This window comes from Spermophilus citellus, assembly GCF_964194105.1.
Source record: "Spermophilus citellus genome assembly, chromosome: 10".
In the NCBI taxonomy this organism is placed as follows: Eukaryota; Metazoa; Chordata; class Mammalia; order Rodentia; family Sciuridae; genus Spermophilus; species Spermophilus citellus.
Genome location: NC_138197.1, coordinates 99,364,473 through 99,384,062, shown reverse-complemented (window position 1 = coordinate 99,384,062; position 19,590 = coordinate 99,364,473). Strand labels below are relative to the sequence as shown.

The following is a 19,590-nucleotide window of genomic DNA, read 5'->3' as shown; positions in this document are numbered from 1 at the left end:
CTTTGGTAGGACTGAATCACCAACTCTATAATCAGTATAACCACCATCAAAGAAAAATATTTTAACTAAGTGAAGACTTCATAGCCTGTCTTCTACTTATATAACACCTACAATGAACTTGAAGAAAATAAACCTTGGACTAAAATAATTATACTTCTTTTTATTTTATTTTTCTCATCAGAGTCAATCTTACACAGCCAAAGAGTCAGTAATAAATTTACAGAACCTTCAAATTTGTTAGAGTCTGTAAACAAGTCTGGATGGCACCTGGCAAAATGCCAGAGGGAGTGGTTTGTGAAGTAATGCCAGCGAGCCATTAAATGTGGAGATTCCTTATTGGTTGACTGATGTATCTAGTTTATGTTAATTAAGATAAGCTGTGTGGAATGTATATATACCCCTCCTGTCCTACAATAAACGGCTCCTACTCCTGCTGTATCAATGTACACAAGTTGTTCATCACCCCCTGGTTATTTTGCCCAGCCAGCCGGGCTGCGGCAAAATTACACACAGAGATCTACTATAAATCTTTGGTCATCATTGCTGCTCTTGACCATGATTTGCTTGCCCTCCTTTCTAGGCACCTGCATGACTAAACTTCCATGAATGCGTGATACAAAGCACAGTCACATAGCCCTCTGCTGCCCAGGACGTGGCCACAGGCATAACACAAACAAACCCATCTATAAGAACCAGGTGGTTATACACTTCCTTCTTCCTACTGCAGGGACATTCCAAATGTTAGCTGCACTTAATGAGGATGGATGACATGGAGCAAAACTCCCAAATAACCCAAGATAAACATGAGTAATATCTGGGCTATTTTAAACAAAGAAAGATTTGGAGGTTGTTTATTCCTGCACTATAACCTTCAATATGCTGACATAAAAGCCTTAAGGTCTATCAATGTTGACAAATTTAAACAAACTTCAAAATTGTCATATTTTATAATTTAAATAGGATATTTTCCAGGGCAAATGAAATAGGAAGAACCTCAGTGAGTATAAATATATATGTACACTACAATAATGTTAGATGTCCTGATGAGGAAACTGAGGTAGACGGGTTAAGTGACTTCCCCAAGTTCCATACATGCTGAGTAATAGGCTGAGATTGATGTCTGACAGTCAGACTCTGAGTCTCAAAAACTATTCTGTTGTTGGGTTCATGTGAGAGAACTCTATGTCTTCTCTGCGCATAATTTTTCATGCATTTCAGTGTCTCATTTCGATTACCACTTAAGTTTCCAGATGGGGAAATTGGCTTAGAAAGCTGTAAGTCCACAGTTATATGGCAATGAAAGAAACCTAGAGAAAGTCACAAGCTGAAGGTAACAGTTTAGAGAGCTTTTTGTTTGTTTGTTTGTTTGTTTATTTTTCTCCCCAATAATGAAGTGCTATAACAAAGATGGAAAGGAGGTGATTTGAGAAATATTGAAGTCTGAGAAAGGAAAAGGACGCAAAGACCAGGTTACCAAAGAAACCAAGAGTTTAGGACAGGAATCATCAAACTAAAACCCACATGCCAAATCTGGCCCACTACCTGTTTGTGCAAATGAACTGTTATTGGAACATAATAATGCTCATTTTTTTTATATGCATTCTCTGTGACTGCTTTTAAGCTCTGCAAAAAAATTGCAAAGGAACTTCTCTGGTCCACAAAACCCAAAATCTTCACTACATGACTCTTTAAAGAAAAGCTTTCCTCATCCCTTATCTAGAGCAACCCTGTCTGTCCAGTAGAAATTTCTATGATGATCAGAATGTTCTGTATCTATGTTGTTTAATAGGTAACCACTAGCTACACATGGCTAGCAAAATTTAAATAATTAACAGTATATAAAATTTAAACCTCTGTTGCTCAGTCACACTACCCAACTTCCAAGGGCTCAATAGTCACATTTGACTAATATGACTGAGGATTGGAAATTTACATTTTATTTATTTTAATTAAACAATTTAAATAGCCACATGCTACTGCTGGCTTCTATATAGGACACGACAGTTGTAGAGAATTTCAAGGAAGTAGAGTTGGCTCTCAGACCAACACTAAAGAGAGATCAATTCAGGAAAAGACCTAAAAACAATTCTTTGAATTCCACAACAGATAGGTATTAATGACCTTTGGCGATGGCCTACAGAGTGGTGAAGACTGATGCCACCTTGCTGAGAATAGAGGAGTAAAAAGAAAGTTTGAGTGTGCAGGGAAGAGAGTTCTGGCTTCTCTTCAGCTTGTGCAAATCTTTCACCTGGCATTTACTAAAAGAGAAGGATGACAAGCAAAAGTAGCTAAGGGATTAAAAATTAATAGAAGAAAAAAATGCCAGTGGCCTAGGCAAGTAAGACAAGAACAGAGGGCAAAGTGCAGGTTCTGGTTTGGAAGTGCAAGTGCTGCTGAAAGAAGATGCGCGGTTGAGGTGGGGGCAGAACATGAGCTGAGGCAAAAGACAAGTGCAAGCCTCATTTTAAAAGCCTGTGTTTGGGCTGGGGATGTGGCTCAAGCGGTAGCGCGCTCGCCTGGCATGCGTGCGGCCCGGGTTAGATCCTCAGCACCACATACCAACAAAGATGTTGTGTCCGCCGAGAACTAAAAAATAAATATTAAAAATTCTCTCTCTCTCTCTCTCCTCTCTCTTTAAAAAAAAAAAAAAAAAAAAAAAAAGAAGCCTGTGTTTCCTGTAAGAAACAGAAGGTCTAGAGAGGGTGCAGAGCAGGAAAATGACCTGCTCAGAAATGGATTTCTGGAGGAATCCCACGAGAGCAGTGTGAATGTGAGACTTGAGAGAGAAAGCAGGAAATGGGATCCCTTAGGATCTATTGGCCGGCCTAGGAAGCCGAGCTAAGGAAGAAAAACATGGAGAAAGGGGGACTAGTACATAAATAAATCAATAGGAATAAGAAGGAAGGGTAGTAATCAAAGAAAATGGAGGTTCTTATGATCTGTGGATGTCAAATTCAGGTTCCTTTTAAGGGAGATCTGGCACATGAATATAAAGAAACATTTTTGAAATAGCAGAGGAAGCTCATATTTTGTTACTCATAAGAAATGTTCCAGGTTCTGAGCTTGCCTATATGTTACATCATTGAATCTACACAGAATCCCTTGAGGAAAACAATGCTATCCTCATTTTACAAATAAGAAATGAAGTTCAGAGAAGTCAAATAATATCCCAGAATTATAAATAGTAACAGTGCTTTCTGATTCCAAGGAAGATGTGATGGGTGCATTGCCAGTTTTCAACCCCTGTGTGCCTATCTGAGTAATCTTTGTGTCCTTCTAGAATCTCTGCTTCCTGTGGGCAGAGACCATACAATAACTCATTAATGGCAAACAATAAATGCTCAATAATAATATTCAACAATTATTTTTAAGTAAAAGCCCACAAGTGTGAATGACTGGTAAATGAGGTAGTAGTCTTCTGACACATTAACACAAATAAGAAAAAGAGTCTCTGAGGCAACCTGTCCATAGACATGGCAAAAACAATGACTAGCTCAAAAGACTACTATTGCACACAAACAGAGAAGGCTTTAAGCACTTTTAAGAGGGCATCATGTTGCTTGATTCACACAGTGACACCCCATCTAAATTGTAGATACTTGGCTATGGGCAGTGTCAAGTGACTGTTCCAGGAAACCCTCCAAATTGAGTAATTGCTTACTTAAAGCAGCATAATAACTGTATGTTAATTTAACCACCAGGGACATTGTTTTTGTAAAAGTATTTGGAAAGCACATCTCTTTGTAGAACAGACAATTATTTTAACAGAGAAAGTAATGCAAAGAAAGATTCTTTAGTCCTACGGATCCTTCCAGAATGGGTATGTATACTCCGAACACCATCCACCAGCTCTAGCCACAGACTGCCCCATCTCACGTGAAAGGACAGCCCAGACATCTGCACCCCAGCCAGATCATCTCAGGTTAAAACTGAGAGCCTTGCCAAGGGTGAAAAATGCAGCCAGCAGGAAAAAGAATAGAAAGAAAGGCTTTCAGGAAATCAATACCTGTTATTTGAACTGAATCCACTGTCAATGAAGAGAAAAGGCATGAATGGATATCTTAAAGATTCTCGGGTTATGAGTCATGCCTGACAATAAATTCAAAGAAGAACGTGAGGACACCATTTTACCTTGTTTTATTTGTGTTCCTGACAAAAAGGCAGGGAAAACAGAGAACTGAAGTAAAAGGAAATAATAGTTTACTACAAAAAGAAGGAAAAGATAGAATTAACTTAATTGAGGGTCAGAAGTAAGAGATAAGATCAAAACATAAGTTTATTAAAATTGAAAATAATGTTAAATAAACATAAATGTGTAGTACATTTTTTAAGGGAACACAAATTTCAGCATTCAACCTTCTCATAACACTTATTATACTCTTGGGAACCAAGGTCCCCATTACACAATGCAGAAATAAATCAGCCCATCTCATTCCACCATGTTTCCTACATCCATACCCCCCTCTCCTTTGCCCTCTCCCCATTTACCCTAGGTACATGTATGATTGCACAAATGGTGTGACCCTACTTTGGGAACAACCAGAGAAGTCAAAAATTGTGCTACATTTGTGTACAATGAATCAAAGAACATTCTGCTGTCATGTATAATGAATTAGAATCATAAATAAATACTTTGAAAAAGAAAAGAAATAAATCAGCCCTATGTAGATCAGTTCCTAGAAAACCAGACCTATGATCCAGGTTGTCTCCAGGTGCCTCAGCAAGTAGCACCAGAGAAACTCAGAATTATCCAGAGACCTAGGAGAGGCAAAAGGGAGAGTGTTCCCTCTAATGTGTACTACTATTACTTGAAGATTCCTCTCAAATTTAATCCTAACTATGAGGAAAGAAATAGGAAAGGGGGCAGGAAGGAGAAGGAGAAGGAGAAGGAGAAGGAGAAGGAGAAGAAGAAGAAGAAGAAGAACTGGCAGTGGCAACATGAGGTAGAGGAGGAAGAACCCAACATCTTTACATGGTATTACCATATTCGAGTTAAGGAGAAATGGGAGGAAGAGAAGGGAGATAGAGATAAAAACTGAAATGAATGAGAATTTTAGTAGGACTGCACATTTTTTCCTTGTTTCATATTCCACCTTCATCCGAGCCATCCATTCCTTGTTCTATAAGGTTATAACTCATGCAGAATGACACACTGCAATGTTCTGATGAAACTCTCTCTATGCTAGAGACTCCCAGAAGACAGACACTACCTACACTAACTCATTCTGCTCAACACTTACAGATATCCACAGAGGGGTGCTGAATACATGCTCTTATTAAAGATGAGGGATACAATCAATCATTTTTGAATGTCCAAGCACTTTTTCTTTCCATCGAGCCTTATAAATTAGCCTGTGATTGTTTCTAGAAAGACTATGGAACTGGGAGAGATACACAGGGAGCATCAGTGTCTGTTATGTTTCATTACTTATAATAAAAGGATCTAGGCAAATGTGACAGAATGTTAAGATTTTATAAAACTCAGTGTTGAGTGTCCTCTAAGTTGTTTCTATTGAATCTTTAAACTTTTTATAAGGAAAAAGATGGTGAGAATTTATTCACAAGATTTACTGTTTTTGGAGAACACTTTAATAATATATATCAAAATGTATATAATTACCTTTTGATAGAGAAATCTTCTGAGAATTTAAAAGGAGAAAGTCAAGAAAGAAATACATGAATGTACCACATACATATACACTCACAGAGACACACACAGATAAAGAGGGTTTCCTTTGAGATGTCATGTCCAAAGATGAAGCATATCTTCCTGTCCACAACAGCAAATAAAGAGAAACCATCTCAATGTCAAGACGAAGAGGCTGTGAAATAATTCACCCAGTATGCTAAAATATTATGTATTAAAAATCAAGGCATAGACAAATGGAAACTTGCAACTTAGTACAAGTAGAAAAATGAGCTATCAAGTAATATGAACAGTATAATCCAGTTTTCAGTGAGAACAAAAAGAGAGACCTAGACTATCAAACAGAATGGCAAACAGATGTAGATAGTAGATAGGAAAATTTTTAAATGTAAATAGGAAAAGCTGAACTAGGTCTATAAAATTGAGTTAACTGTATCATCCCAATATCAATTTGGGTTTTGATAATATGCTATGGTTATGTAAAAAGTTACCACTGGAGGAAGCTAAGTGATAGATACAAGTGACTGTTCTGTATTTTTTAATAACTCTTTTGAGTTGATAATCATTTCAAAATAAAAAGTTAAGAAGTAAAAAAGATTGAATGGAACTATAATATACCAAGAGATATACTATAATCCTGTTTTAGATATTAAAGCACAGCTGATTTTTCACTTTTTGTCTTTCTGGAATTTATCTGTTAAAACTTAAAACTGTACTAATTTTATAGCTGAAAAAGAGGTATAAAACAAAATTTCAATCAGGATTATTTCTGCATAAAGAAATGCCAGAACAAATAAATTCAAACCTACATGTTACAACCTAGGCCTTGTATCTATAAAAATTCTCCTCTCAGGGATGGGGTTGTGGCTCAGCGGTACAGCACTTGCCTCAACACCACATGAAAATAAATAAACAAAATAAAGGTATTGTGTCCATCTACCACTTAAAAAAGAATCCTCCTCTTTGAAAATTAAAATATATAACATCTTCATCTAATTTCCTATCTGCCCCTCCACCTCTCACCAAAATAACCTCACACACACAGACACAGACATAACATAGATACATTTACAAAGATAAATCACACTACACTAACCACTTGAACAAAATATTATGTCAAATAGATATAATTTGCTGTGTTTTTTTCCCCTGACCTGATCCTCAAAATTATCAGAGAATACTATCACAAGCTACCTCTTTGGTAATTCCCCCATTGGCTACACACTACATTCACAGATGAAACATTTTCCATTAACACATGGACAATCTGAAACTTGAATACAGTGGAGTCCACTTAATTATCCAAGAGCTCATTATCTGGCTGGTGCTAACCAAGCCCATTATTTCCCCTTTAGTCTCTTTTTTGCTACTTGTCTTTTCTTCACCTTCCTGCTTGTTAGCACTTCCACCTAAAAAATGAGAGGCTCCACAGAGGGATAAAATTCAAATTAGTTGATTTTTTTTTATCTATTAAAGGATTCATTAGTTGGAAAATGGCCACTATTCACCAGAATAGAAGCCGTGTGTTCTTGTTATTCACACTTCAACAGTGAAAGGTAATTCAGAGTAGAGTTGATTATAAAACAAAACAGACTTTGTTACCCATATTTTTACAAACTAATTAGACAGTCCCTATCTCCTGTGACTGCTCTTATTAAACCAGGAAATGAAAGCTATCATATTATACAATTAAATAATAGACATTGTTTTTCAAAATTATACTCTATCTGGACTTGCCCAGCTTAGAGAGAGCATTCAACAAATGTTTGATAAATGAACAAGACAAAGAAGGAAGGAGTATGAATGAAGGAAACAAACAAGTTAATAAATGAGTAAGGTCTCCAGCCACAGGGCAAAAACCACTTTCATAAATACAACAAGCTAACAAGCACATATGTGCATGTGTACCTGGCTTGTTTTGAAAGTTGTAAGCTAGTATACTAAGGTAAAAATAGTATTAATTATAGAGCAAATATGACATAATGAGAACCCAATACACTCCAGAGTCTAACGTGTCTGGTTTTTCATCCTAGGTCTGCATTTGCATACTAAGTGAACATTATTAAGTTACTTAATCTTCCCTAAATTTTTCTTTAAGAACATATATTCTCGGGAAGTTAAAGAACTACAGAAAGAGATATTATTGTTGTTTTGATTAGCAAAACAGTGTAGTTTGTATCCTATAAAACTTTAACACACACATACAAACATCCATAAACACACACAGAAACTCACACATATATAATAAAATCATCCTTTAGAATTTAAGATATTTTGATTGAAGAACACTAATATTTCCAGCAAAAATGACCTTTGAAATAATTATATATTTAATGAGAAATGTAAAATCTTATTAGTTATTTTTATCAATCATAAAATTAAAAATTAATCCTTTTATAAATGAAGTAAAGCAAAGTAAAACGTTATCAAATTAGAACTAATAAGTCTTTAACTATAGATCAGATTTCAAACATCTCTTGAAATATTCAGGTAAAATAATGAGATGTTTATAGTGGAGATAGTATATATTATGTTTATTATATAGTAATAAAAATGATAAAAATCAGTCTCACATCTTTATAAAATGTAAGCATTAAACAGATTAAGGTAATTTTTTATTTCAAGTAACATAAATATTAAGATTTTATAAGAATTTTCGGGAAAAATGTAAATGTGTTCTAAGAGGAAATAATGATTTTATTTTTACATTATCTAATTGTTATCAATTTTAAATGATATGCCAGAACAAATCAATTAAAACCTATATGTTACAATAGGTTTGAATTTATTTGTTCTGGCAATATGTAATTTTTGTTTAATGAATCCACAAACAATGATAATATGATAACAAAACATTAATCCAACTCTTAAATCTGAAATGCTTGAAGTCTAATGTGCCAGGAGACACTTTTCCTGTTCAGACCCACATTGGTACTCAATCTATAGCACACAAGAGAGGCGTTTCCCTCCCTGCAGTGGGGAGTCTTTGTCCCAGTGGATAGAAATGCATGTCAATTGTAAAATACCCTTTACTTGAAGATGATGAACCAGTGGCAAAGGCAGCCAACCACTTCAAAATGAAGCTTCGATCCATGAAGACAACAGAATTTTTAAACTGCTCAGATGCCTTTATTCATATAGATCATTTAGGGATGTGGTTGGATAGATACTTCAGGTACTATCAAAATTCAATTTATACAGAATCCAGACATATAATATGGATTAACAAGTTTAACATGCATGTGGTGATGATTTAAAACAGTTTAACTAGTATACACAAGCCCCACTCATTCTGCTGAAGAGACAACAAAGGTAATTTAGACCTGATCTCTACTGTCCTATTTCCAGGTGGTGATTTATTAAATCACTAGTAAAAGATAAGTATCCATGGAAATTGAGGGGCTTGGGGTATGTCAAGCATGTGCAAGGCCCCAGCATCAAAAGACAGAGAGGGCAGGTGCAGGGAGCAAGAGATAGAGATGCTTATTAGAACTAAGAAAGCTGGATGCAAGGAGATTCCTGAGAAATGTGTCTCTGCACTTAACATGAACCATTTGTCAAGGTCTGTCCCTCTTGCATGTGCAGAAGAAAACTAGGATCAAGATTAAGGAGAATAAAAGGAAAAAAAGAAAAAAGGAAAACTACACATGAATGCATTAAAAAGTAAAAAAATAAAACAAAAACAAACAAAAAAACACTCTACAATTTTCATGATTGTAAACATATAATCAATCTTACTATTTTACTCAGAGTTTAGAGGAAAGAAAAAAATTCATATATTTATAATTAGATTAATTAACTAGGTTGTTTAGCACCATGTTCTCATAAAAGTAACATTTAAAATGTACTGCACGCTGTGAATAATGGGGTCATTATAGATTTTTTCCTTAAGTCAGAAAACTAACAGAGCATTTCTAAGAAGGAGGTTAATACTGCTTTCTACTGTCAGAAAATAGTAGTTGTCAACCAATTTGAAGCTACTTTCCCCCCACCTTTGTGTATGTTGTACACAATAATACAAAGAGTTTATGTTTTTGAAGTAAATCTATTATTCCATGTCTAATATAGTTACCAAGTATTTCTGAGATGTAAATCCAGATTTTTAAGCTCTTTTAATGTAAATATTCTTTTTTTAAAGGCAAACTACTTTTAACAGATTCAATGAAAAGGGATTAAGAAACGAAAGAAATATTAAAGTTTATTGAGACTAATATTATAGAAACAATATAATGTACTCAGAGCACAGATGGTAAATTCAGACTAATTGGTTCAATCTGTAGATCTACTGTTTATTTACTAGTTTTGTAAATTTAGGCAAGTTGCTTAAGATCTCAGTTCCACCATTTCCACACTCATTCAAGAGAATAAAAGTTGATCCTACTTCACAAGTTTACTGTATAGATTAAACAAATTAAAGCATTTGATATTGTGCCTGGCTCCTAGCACAGACAGAGTAAGGGTTAACTGTTCTTATTTCATGCCTGACATGTTCTGTGTACATTAACATTCTCAGTCATTACAACAGAACTACAAAGTTATTATTATCCCCTCCCCCTGCAATCAATAGGATAGGTTGTATTATGCTATAGTAACAACTGCAAAATTGCAGTACTTGCAAAAACAAACACTCATTTTCACTACCAATACATTGTCATTTATGCATTTTCATTCAGCCATCCAAACTGCTTCTATTCTACCTGTGCTTTACAATGCCCTTTCTAGAGGAACTCTGGCAACTAAGTGCTTCACACTGAAGTGACAAGGTTCATTCCTCTTGTTGCATTAGCCAAAGCTCCTTAAAAACCATGTGTATGTAAGGAAGGCCAGTCCTGTGCTCTCTGGAGAACAGATGATGGTGGAAGACCCCAAAGAACCGCAACACTCAGCTGAGTCTGCATTTTTCATTGCCCCACTTTACAATTATGTGGGGGCAAGGTATTGTTGAAGGAATGGAGCTGAGATTTTAAGCCAGATATCCATTTGCTTTTTCCACTAATTCTTCATTCTCTTTCTCCTACCTACCCAAATTAGGGTATCAGATAAATTCCCATTGGCAACAATGGCAAACTTCAGAGGAGGGTAGAGTTAGGAGGAAGGCACAGTCAGGGCATTTGTGGTTTAGAATAGTGTTTAATTCAATTGAGAATCAATGAAAGTCTATAAAAATAAAAATAAGAGTCTGGAGAGAAAATAAGGTGAGATCAAGAGAAAAAGTAGACTTAGTTCTTAAGTGTTCATGCATGAATTACCATAAAGTTCTTTAGCAAATGCTCAATAATACTGATTTCCTGTCCCTCGATGATGAAAAATTTTACCATTTTATCTTACTAAATTTTTAAAAATTGCTATATTGATCAGACTTCCAAGAGAAACCAAGAGCTCTTTTTTTCTTCCTCTTCTCAATTTTCTTCTTTAATCTTCCGAAATTTCTTTTTATCACATTGACACATGCATTTAGAAGGAACATCTTGAACGATTTACAAGGGCAGTGTGACTATTCTAACATAAAAACCTAAGGAGAAGGTATTCCTAATGTCTGGAATTAGTTTGTAAGTCAAAGACCTGAGGATTTTAGTTGCCTTTTCCCCCCTCTTACTTAGGTTTATTCATGTTTTAAAGTAGAAATCTTTGCTATTTATCTGAAAGTCATATAACTAAATTTTATCCCTCTCAAACTTAATATTTGAAAGAGCTTCTGTTTTCAGTCACTATTATAAACTGGACTCTTTCAAACTAAAAATTCTTAAACTTTCTTTTTCCTAGACACTATAAGAACAGTAACTTCTCCATTTTATGCACAGTCTCTTAGTTCATAGGGTCAAAATGTCAGCAAAAGCAAATACACTGAATACCTTTAATATAATAATTTCTCCTGCCACATAATTTAGATAAAGGATCTGAATTCCACATTTATACAGACTTCTTAAAACTATAATTTAGTGAGATTATTGCATTTATATATATTATTGCAAAGATTTCTTAGCCTCCCCCCCCCCCCTACATTTCACCTACAAATGCCACACTACAATGGAAAGCAATGATCTCTTTCATAGAGTTGCTACTTATTGCTTTTGGAAGTACAGGGGAAAAAAATTTTTTAAGAGACAAATAACTTCAACCAGTGGATTTCTTTTCTCAACTAACAATGTATGGCATGAACAAAGGAAAAGTGCGCTGCCTTCCAGGAGGCACTAAGAGTTAGGATTTTCCCCCAACACCAGGGAGTTGATCCGTCACAGCTGATTGAATTTCCATTGTTCATTGATTGTGCCATTTGCCAGGCAATCCATCCCTGCTTATGTAATTGCAGCATTCCTGTAGTTCACTCTGTTCTGTCCTAAAGGCTCAGCAGCATGACAGGTTGAGAAAATTAGATGCGGCCCACACCAAGATGCTGACCTTCAGAATATAAAATAAGGCCCATCTTTTTAAATCAGTCTTTCTTGATGAGGTTATTTTGAGGAACATTATTTCTAGCAGGTGATTTTTCTTGCTACTCATGTACCTTCTTAAAGCATTTTTATATTTACAAGAAGTGATTGTTTGAAAATTTAAATATACCTGTACTGTGTACAATGTTATGAATAAATTCATTTAATTTATAGTGTATCAAAAGGAGACAAATGTTTCATCTTTAGATAACACTCTCACTTCAATCTAGAATTAAACATAATTTTTTAAAACATGTGAATATATTCTTTTCTTGAACCATGCTGAGAGTGGATATAAAGTGTTATCACTGCAGAAATGATAACAATGTGAAGTATGTCTATATTAGATTTAGTCATTTCACAATGTGTACATACTTTAAAACATTAAGTAGCACATGACAAATACCTATCATGTCATCAGTTTTTAAAGAGAAAAAAGACAAAATCTGGTAACTATGAAGAAATTTCACATAATCTTACTAAAAAGAGAGTCAAAAAATCAAAAAGACTGAATTCCCCAACCAGTGTAACATGGCTGAGCACTTGTTTGACAAAGAACTGAAGTTCAGGTTTTACATAAAATCCACATTTATATTTTTCTTTTCCTTTAAAACGACCTCAAACTCACAGAAAAACCGCAAGTACAAGAAAACTTTGCTCCATCTAAACTACTTACTGAAATGTGCCCAATAACCCCAGAATAATTTAGTTCATAATTGCTACGAATAAGGGAATAAGGACATTCATCTAAAGAACTACAATATAATCATCAAATTCAGGAAATTAACATTGACACATAACCACCATCTAATCCTCAAACCCCATTCAAGTTCTTTAATTGTTCCAAAAATGTCAATTACAGCAGAAAATATCCAATTCAGAATTACCTCTTGCCTCTAGTTCTGGTCTATTTAGTCTCCTTTAATACAGAACAATTCCTCAGTCCAAAGTCTACTTTAAAAATAATTCAAGATTTGGCACTGGGCTTCTGAAACAGTTGGGTATTTGTAGGGAAAGATTCTGGGCATAGAGCCAGAATCCTGGGGTTATTATTACTGACCCAGCTCTGCCCTCTGCTATCTAGCTGTGTGGCCTCACATGTAGAAAGGCCATGATGACCCTAACTGTGCAGGCTGAGGGAATGGAATAATGAATATGCATGAGAAACTCTGGTCAAGGCTCAGAGATTGTTCAACAAAAGTCAATTCTCTCATCCCTTTCAACTGTTTCCTTATCTTCCCTGTCAGATGCAAAGTCAAATGTTTAGATAGTTGGCTCACTAGAACCAGTGCGGAATATGACAAGAATATATGCATCTGCTCAGCAGCTCTTTATTCCATCTTTTAGATGTTTCTATCCTGTTTCTTCCATGAACTTCTAGTACATAAAAAAAGAACAAAAATAAACCAAAAAGTTCAACTTGCAAGAACAGGGAGTCCTATGAAGCAATAGGTTTCAAAATAAACAAAATTCCCTTCATTCCTACTTCATAGACTTTGCTTCTGCCTTTCAACATAAGTTACTCCTGAAGCAGAAAGAAGAGAAAGCATGGAGAAGAAACTGTCTTTTATTTGACCCAGGTACTTCTACATGTTGTACATTGTCTTTCCTTCCTGCCTCTGTCAAATAAATCCATAAAATGCTTTTGCCTACCACCAGGCCATCTGTCATGCACTATTCTGGCTTTGGCCCTCATTGTTCCACTGACATCACCTTATTAAAAATCACCAAGGATCTCTGAGTCACAGAGGTTTCTTTTACAGAGATAGAATTTCTTTCAATCCTAGATAGCCTCAGAACATCTCTAGAGCCCTTACCACTATTGACTTTCCCAGTTTGTATCTCTTCTCTCTTTTATACTCCATGACACTAAAATATCCTGTCCCTCTCCTACTTCTTTGAATGAGTCGCATCCATTCCCATGACTCTTTTTTCTTGTACTGTAGTGGCACCCCCATTCTCCACAGAAAAGTCTTAACTGGGCTTCTCCAGAAATCTTCACCATGGCTGATTTTAGGACTGTCAGAAAAAGTGTCTCTACAAAAGAGTTCAACGGAGATAATTTCCTATTTTCCTGTTGCCCTGTTTTACTTGGTCACTAGTTGGGAAGAAGTCAGCACTCCAGGTGCTGGACACCCCCTGACTAGTTCTTCACAAACATGTATCCAGTATAATAATTTGTAGAAATGTGTAAACAGGGCCTTTGGCCTTGAGCTGGGGCTTCACAGAGATGTCTACATTTCTAAGATAAGAGAAGTTACCAGTTGGGCTCCATGGTAACAGCTGGCAGGGGGAGGAAAGAAAGAGGAGAAGAAGCTCTTCCCTTCTTAGGTGTTGTCCTTGAAGGGTTAACTTGCCCAGAACAGTGAAAGGAAAAAACTGTTTTTATGTAAACTTCTACAGACTGTGAACTTCTCATCCCCTCCCCTTACATGCTGGGTATAAAATTCTGAAACTACCTGAACTCCGGGTTCAGGGGACTGATAGATAACAGCAGAAGCTATGCCCTCTGAACCTGGCTGCAGCCAAATAAAACTGTTTCCTTCTTTGGTGCCTTGCCTGTCCCTACAACAGTACTTCTCCCCAAAGTATAGTCCTCAGTATTTTGTTCTTTCCTTCTCTCTCTCTCTCTCTCTCTCTCTCTCTCTCTCTCTCTCCCTCCTTCCTTCCCCCTTCTATCTCTCCCTCTCTCCCTCTCCCCCCCCTCCAAAAACATTCAACATCCACAATGTTTTAACTATTATTTCTTTACAATTTATACTTGAATCTAAACTCCTACATCCATCTGTATCCTAGTTTTCAACACATTATCTTTAATTCCCCCATGAGTTCCTCCCCTTGGACATTTTACTCAAATTCTTGATGTGACCATAACATCTTCTGTTTCCTGCACTCCACTTCCAGGCAGTCAGCATGTCTAATATAATCTTGATTCCTGAAATTTTTCTCTTTCTATTTCTCCTGCCATTAGCCTGGTTCATTAGACGCATTTCTGCAAGTTAGCGATACTCTGATATTTCCAATCTCTCTTATCTCCCTTTCCCCCAAGAAATCTTGAAATCTGAGGTCAAACTTAGTCTCAGATACTAGGCTTATCCCATTATTCTTTTAACAAAAAGCCACCATGGATCATCACTGCCTTAGTAGGCACTGCAAATAAAAATGCTCACAATGGCCAAAGTTAATGTTCAGAACTGGCAGGAAATAATGCATTTGGTGGTAGGAACAGTTATCAATAAGCACATGCACCATTCAAAAGGGGCAGCAGATGCTCAGTTCTAGCCAAATGCTGCCATGCAGGAACAACTTCCTATTGCTGACCTGTAGGTTCTGTGTGTGTACATGTGTGCACTTCCACACATGCATGTGTTTCAAGAGAAACTCAAAAGCTTTTTTGTTACTCAAAAGCTGTAACAAAAAGTTGCTACAGGAAAAAATGGATTCTCCATGAACTAGATTAATATTTAAATACTGCCAATTAATTTTAAAACATGAAACAGCATCTGGGTCAAAGTCTATCTGTAGGTTTTCTAACCCCTTGCAGCTTGTAAAGTCAATGTAAATGCTCCCACTCCAAGCCCTCTCACCCATCCTACAACTGTCTTCTGAAATCCAGAAGCAAAAAGCACAGAAAACACACTGCAAACGAAATGGTCTACTATAATTATCTTTCAACAACACTCAGTTCTTTCTGAACTACACTTTAGTTGTGTTACTCCCCACAGAGAAACACCTGTCTCCCTTTGTATATGCTATCTCAATGTCGAGTTCAAATGCTACCATTTCCCTAAACAACTTCTTGGACCAAACTAGCTGAAGGGAATATCTCTTCCATATTCTACATTCTACACCCAGTACAATGTGTCAGGCACAGTCCCAGACATTTTCTAAGCTCCTATTTGATCATTAGAAATTGGAGCTATCAATATTCTAATCTTACAAATGAGATTATGGAAGCTTTCTCAAAGTAAGTGGCAAAGCTTGGGTTAAATTCAAGCCTGTATGGTTCCAGTGCAGAAGGAAGAATGGGGAATTCATATGTTGGTCACCTATTATATGACAAGTGGTATATGCTAGGAAAAAAAAAATCCTTAATAAGAATGACAACACCATTCTGGAGATGGAACCCAGAGGTGCTCTATCATGAGTTCCATCCCCAGTTCTTTTTATTTATTTATTTTTTATTTTGAGACAGGGTCTCCCTAAGTTGCTGAGGCTAACCTCAAACTTGTGGTCCTCCTGCCTCATCCTCCTGAGTCACTGGGATTACAGGCATGTGCAACCACATCCAGCTGCCAAACAAAATTATTAGTAAGAATAAATAACACTGTTGAAATAAATTCAGATTAAATGTTTTATTATTATCCACTTTGATCTTCTGCATTGCTGTGAGATAGGTGAGGTTGCATGATTCCAAAACTGCACTGATGAATAATGTGGATCCAGTATTATCAAATGTCAGTGATCTGCAATACACTAATTAAAAAAAAAAAAAAACTTAAAAGACCCCTTTACAAAAATTCTCATTGCAGACAATACTTTATAAACACAAGTTTTAGAAAATTTTAAAACAAGATTTTAAGAAGAAAAAACTAAAGTTTTAGAAAGGAAATCTCCAGGTCTTCAATGTCTATTTGCTAGACTACCACTTTCTCTACATTTTCCTGGGTCTTTGCTGACTCCCACTAACCCTGAAATCACTCAAATCCATCTTTCTTCCATGACTTTTGCTCCTGTCTTAGATTTGGTCTCATGGGTTTTAACTTAAGACTATCCCACTGCCTTCTTTACTGAATCTCTGCACATTGGTTTTATGGTAAAAACAGCCACATAAAATAAATAATTACAGTATCATACTTTATGACAGACACAAATGTACTGAGTCTTGAGAACAAAGTGAGGAAGCCACACACTTGGATATGAGGAACACCAGGAGAGCTTCCTACTCCTAAAATGATTGTGGTGTGAGAATACAAAGAGAGCTATTCTTCCTCTAATATTTATAGGGTGGACTAAATGAGACAAGGTCTTAATCTTTTATTCAGTTAATCCTCAAGCTAGCCATTTGCATTTGAGGAAACTGAGGCACAGAGAGATTAAATAACTTGCCTGTGAACACAGTAACCATGAGAGGCAGACCTCAGATAGTCTGGCCATGAGTCCATATTCTTAATTTTCATGGCTCCCAGAAAGCAGGGGCTGGTTTCCTCACTGTTGTATACTTAGTGCCTGGTTCACAGTCTGGGTTCATGGAATAGGATCAATCAAATACTACTGTAAAAAGAAAAATGGAAACAGAAGGGGAAGGTGATGAAATTGTAAAGGGAACATCATGTAAACATTCCCCAAACAAACAAGAGAGGACAAGACCTGATGAGGACACAGAACAGGCTCTTGGTGACTCAATTCCAGATTCCCTAATCTGACCACTCTACAAAGGAAAACTTGATCTTGTCATTTCCCCAACCTCACTGTTGAGCAATGTCTTTCAAATGACTGCATAATAATCTCTCTTCCTAATAGATAGCAGGTGAGAGCGACTACACTTTTCCTGGCCTAGGCACATAGAAGGCACACTGAATTCTCAGAGACTCAATATCCAAGCAAATTTGGCATCTAGTCTACAATGTATCTTGTTTATTGTAATATAAAAATAATGTTTATAACTACTTAATAATTACAACTCTAGGAAGAAAACTTCATTCCTACCATGACTTCTAACAACACCTGTCCTACATCTGCTTTCTTTCTGTGCACCCCTTGCTGCAGCTCCTTATGGCTTTGTCCCAGATATTTGGCACATCACATAAATCCCTTTCCACTCCAGACCCTGACTCTTTAGCCCCTTCTCCCAGTTTTCCAGCCAACACAATCATTTGCAACAACAACGTTGCAGACCACATTTCATGGATGTGAGTAATTTCACTTGTCAACTTTGAGAAGACATAGACATCCTTCCAAACCCTACACAGCTGTGATTTTTATTGAAGTCCTTACCCCACTCTATTCCTTTCCACAGTATGGACATACTTGGTAATACTTCCATAGTTTGGTTTTCATAGTGTCTCTCTAGTTTGTGCTGTCCCTGGAGATAGCCTTCTGTTTCAATCACCTCAACATCCTGAGTGTCACAAAGAGCCCTGCCATAGAGGTAAATCTGCCATTTATGGGAAACTCAGATGACATTAGATAATTGAGTACCTCCAGAAAAGGCAGGATAGCTAACTATGAGACTGAGATTAAACGCAAATGGAAGGTCTGAGTTCATCTCAAATTTCGATTTTCTCTCGGGATAGAACTCCAGAGTTCAAGTCCCAGGGACATAGAACTTTGGGCGCCCAAGAAGTTAGGAGACTTGGAATTGGCCAAGAAGTCACTCACCAACTGGTGGAAGGCGTGTATCTGTTCTCTAGTGTTTTGGTCCAGGGTTTGTACCAGCTGATCTGCTCAGCAGCTTTGCCCCAGAACCTCTCCGGGTCGGCCACCGAAGCAGCGAAGTGGGTCTTGTACTCGCCGCCGCTGGAGGACAGCGCCCGACAGCCCAGGCCCCGCGCGCTGGGGGCCACCAAAGCCCTCCGGGCCGCACCGGTTCCTCGGGCGGAAGAGGACCCCGGCAGGGGCCCCCCGAGCCCCCCGGCACCCGTGACTTTGCGACATTGCAGCCAAGAAGGCTTCATCACCCCCCAGGCAGCCCCCCACCCCCGCAGGCTGTGCTGCCCGCGGTCCCTAGTGCACCCGTTGGACAACGACTGGGTCGCTAGCGACCGCCGGCGATCCGAAGGGAGCCCGAGGGAGGCGGGGGGAAATTCTGAGGTCAGCCCGGAGCCCAGAAGTTTGGAAGTCACACTAGAGTCGCCGGGAAAAACCGACCTGGAGCCACCGAGAAAGCAACAGGCTGGAGTGGGGACCCAGCGGGGGTGGGGGGTGGGAGGGTTGTCACTGCGTCTCCGCGGGAGGTGAGCTGCGCCTCCGCAGGAGATCCAGCCCCCACCTGCATTTCCAGCTCCGTGACTTTATCAGAAAAAAATCACTGTCAAACAGCTGAGAACATCCTCCCGACTTAGACACACAAGTACTCCTAAGGCAAGGCCAAAGAAGCCAACTCGATCTCAATTTTCAAACAAGCAAGTTGTGCGCGGCGGCCCCGGTTGGTGGAGGTGGCATCGCCTGGTTCCTAAGGCGGAAGCCAGCAAACCTGGGCATTGCAGCAAGGCCCCGATTCACTATTCTTATTTATTCATTTATTTATGTATTTATTGAAAATCCAGCTCAATTCTGGTCACCAAAAAAACAAACGACTCCAGGGCAACAATTGCTCCAGGATTTCCTGACAGCTGAGGTAGGAGGAGTGGAAGGAGGTTGCGCCAGCCAAATTGGGAAGTGCTTGGGGGGGTGATTGACAGGCAGCTGGGGAAGGTAACCCTATTGGGATGGCAAACACCTGCTGACTGGACTCCCAGTGGAATCTAGAGGCAGAAGGCCGAAAGGACTGGTTGCATTTCCTCCCTTCCA

The 19,590-nt window shown here is 37.7% G+C and overlaps 1 protein-coding gene across 1 annotated transcript in view; it reads right to left on the bottom strand.

Annotated features, from left to right (window-relative positions):
* ACSS3 (acyl-CoA synthetase short chain family member 3) overlaps positions 1-18,770 on the bottom strand; it is a 173,259-nt gene extending 154,489 nt beyond the window's left edge. Inside the window, exon 1 of the mRNA XM_081309979.1 lies at positions 18,460-18,770. Within this exon, the coding sequence (XP_081166105.1) occupies positions 18,460-18,755 (296 nt within the window). The 5' untranslated portion in view covers positions 18,756-18,770. The remainder of the gene's footprint in view (positions 1-18,459) is intronic.
* Positions 18,771-19,590: the final 820 nt, after the last annotated feature.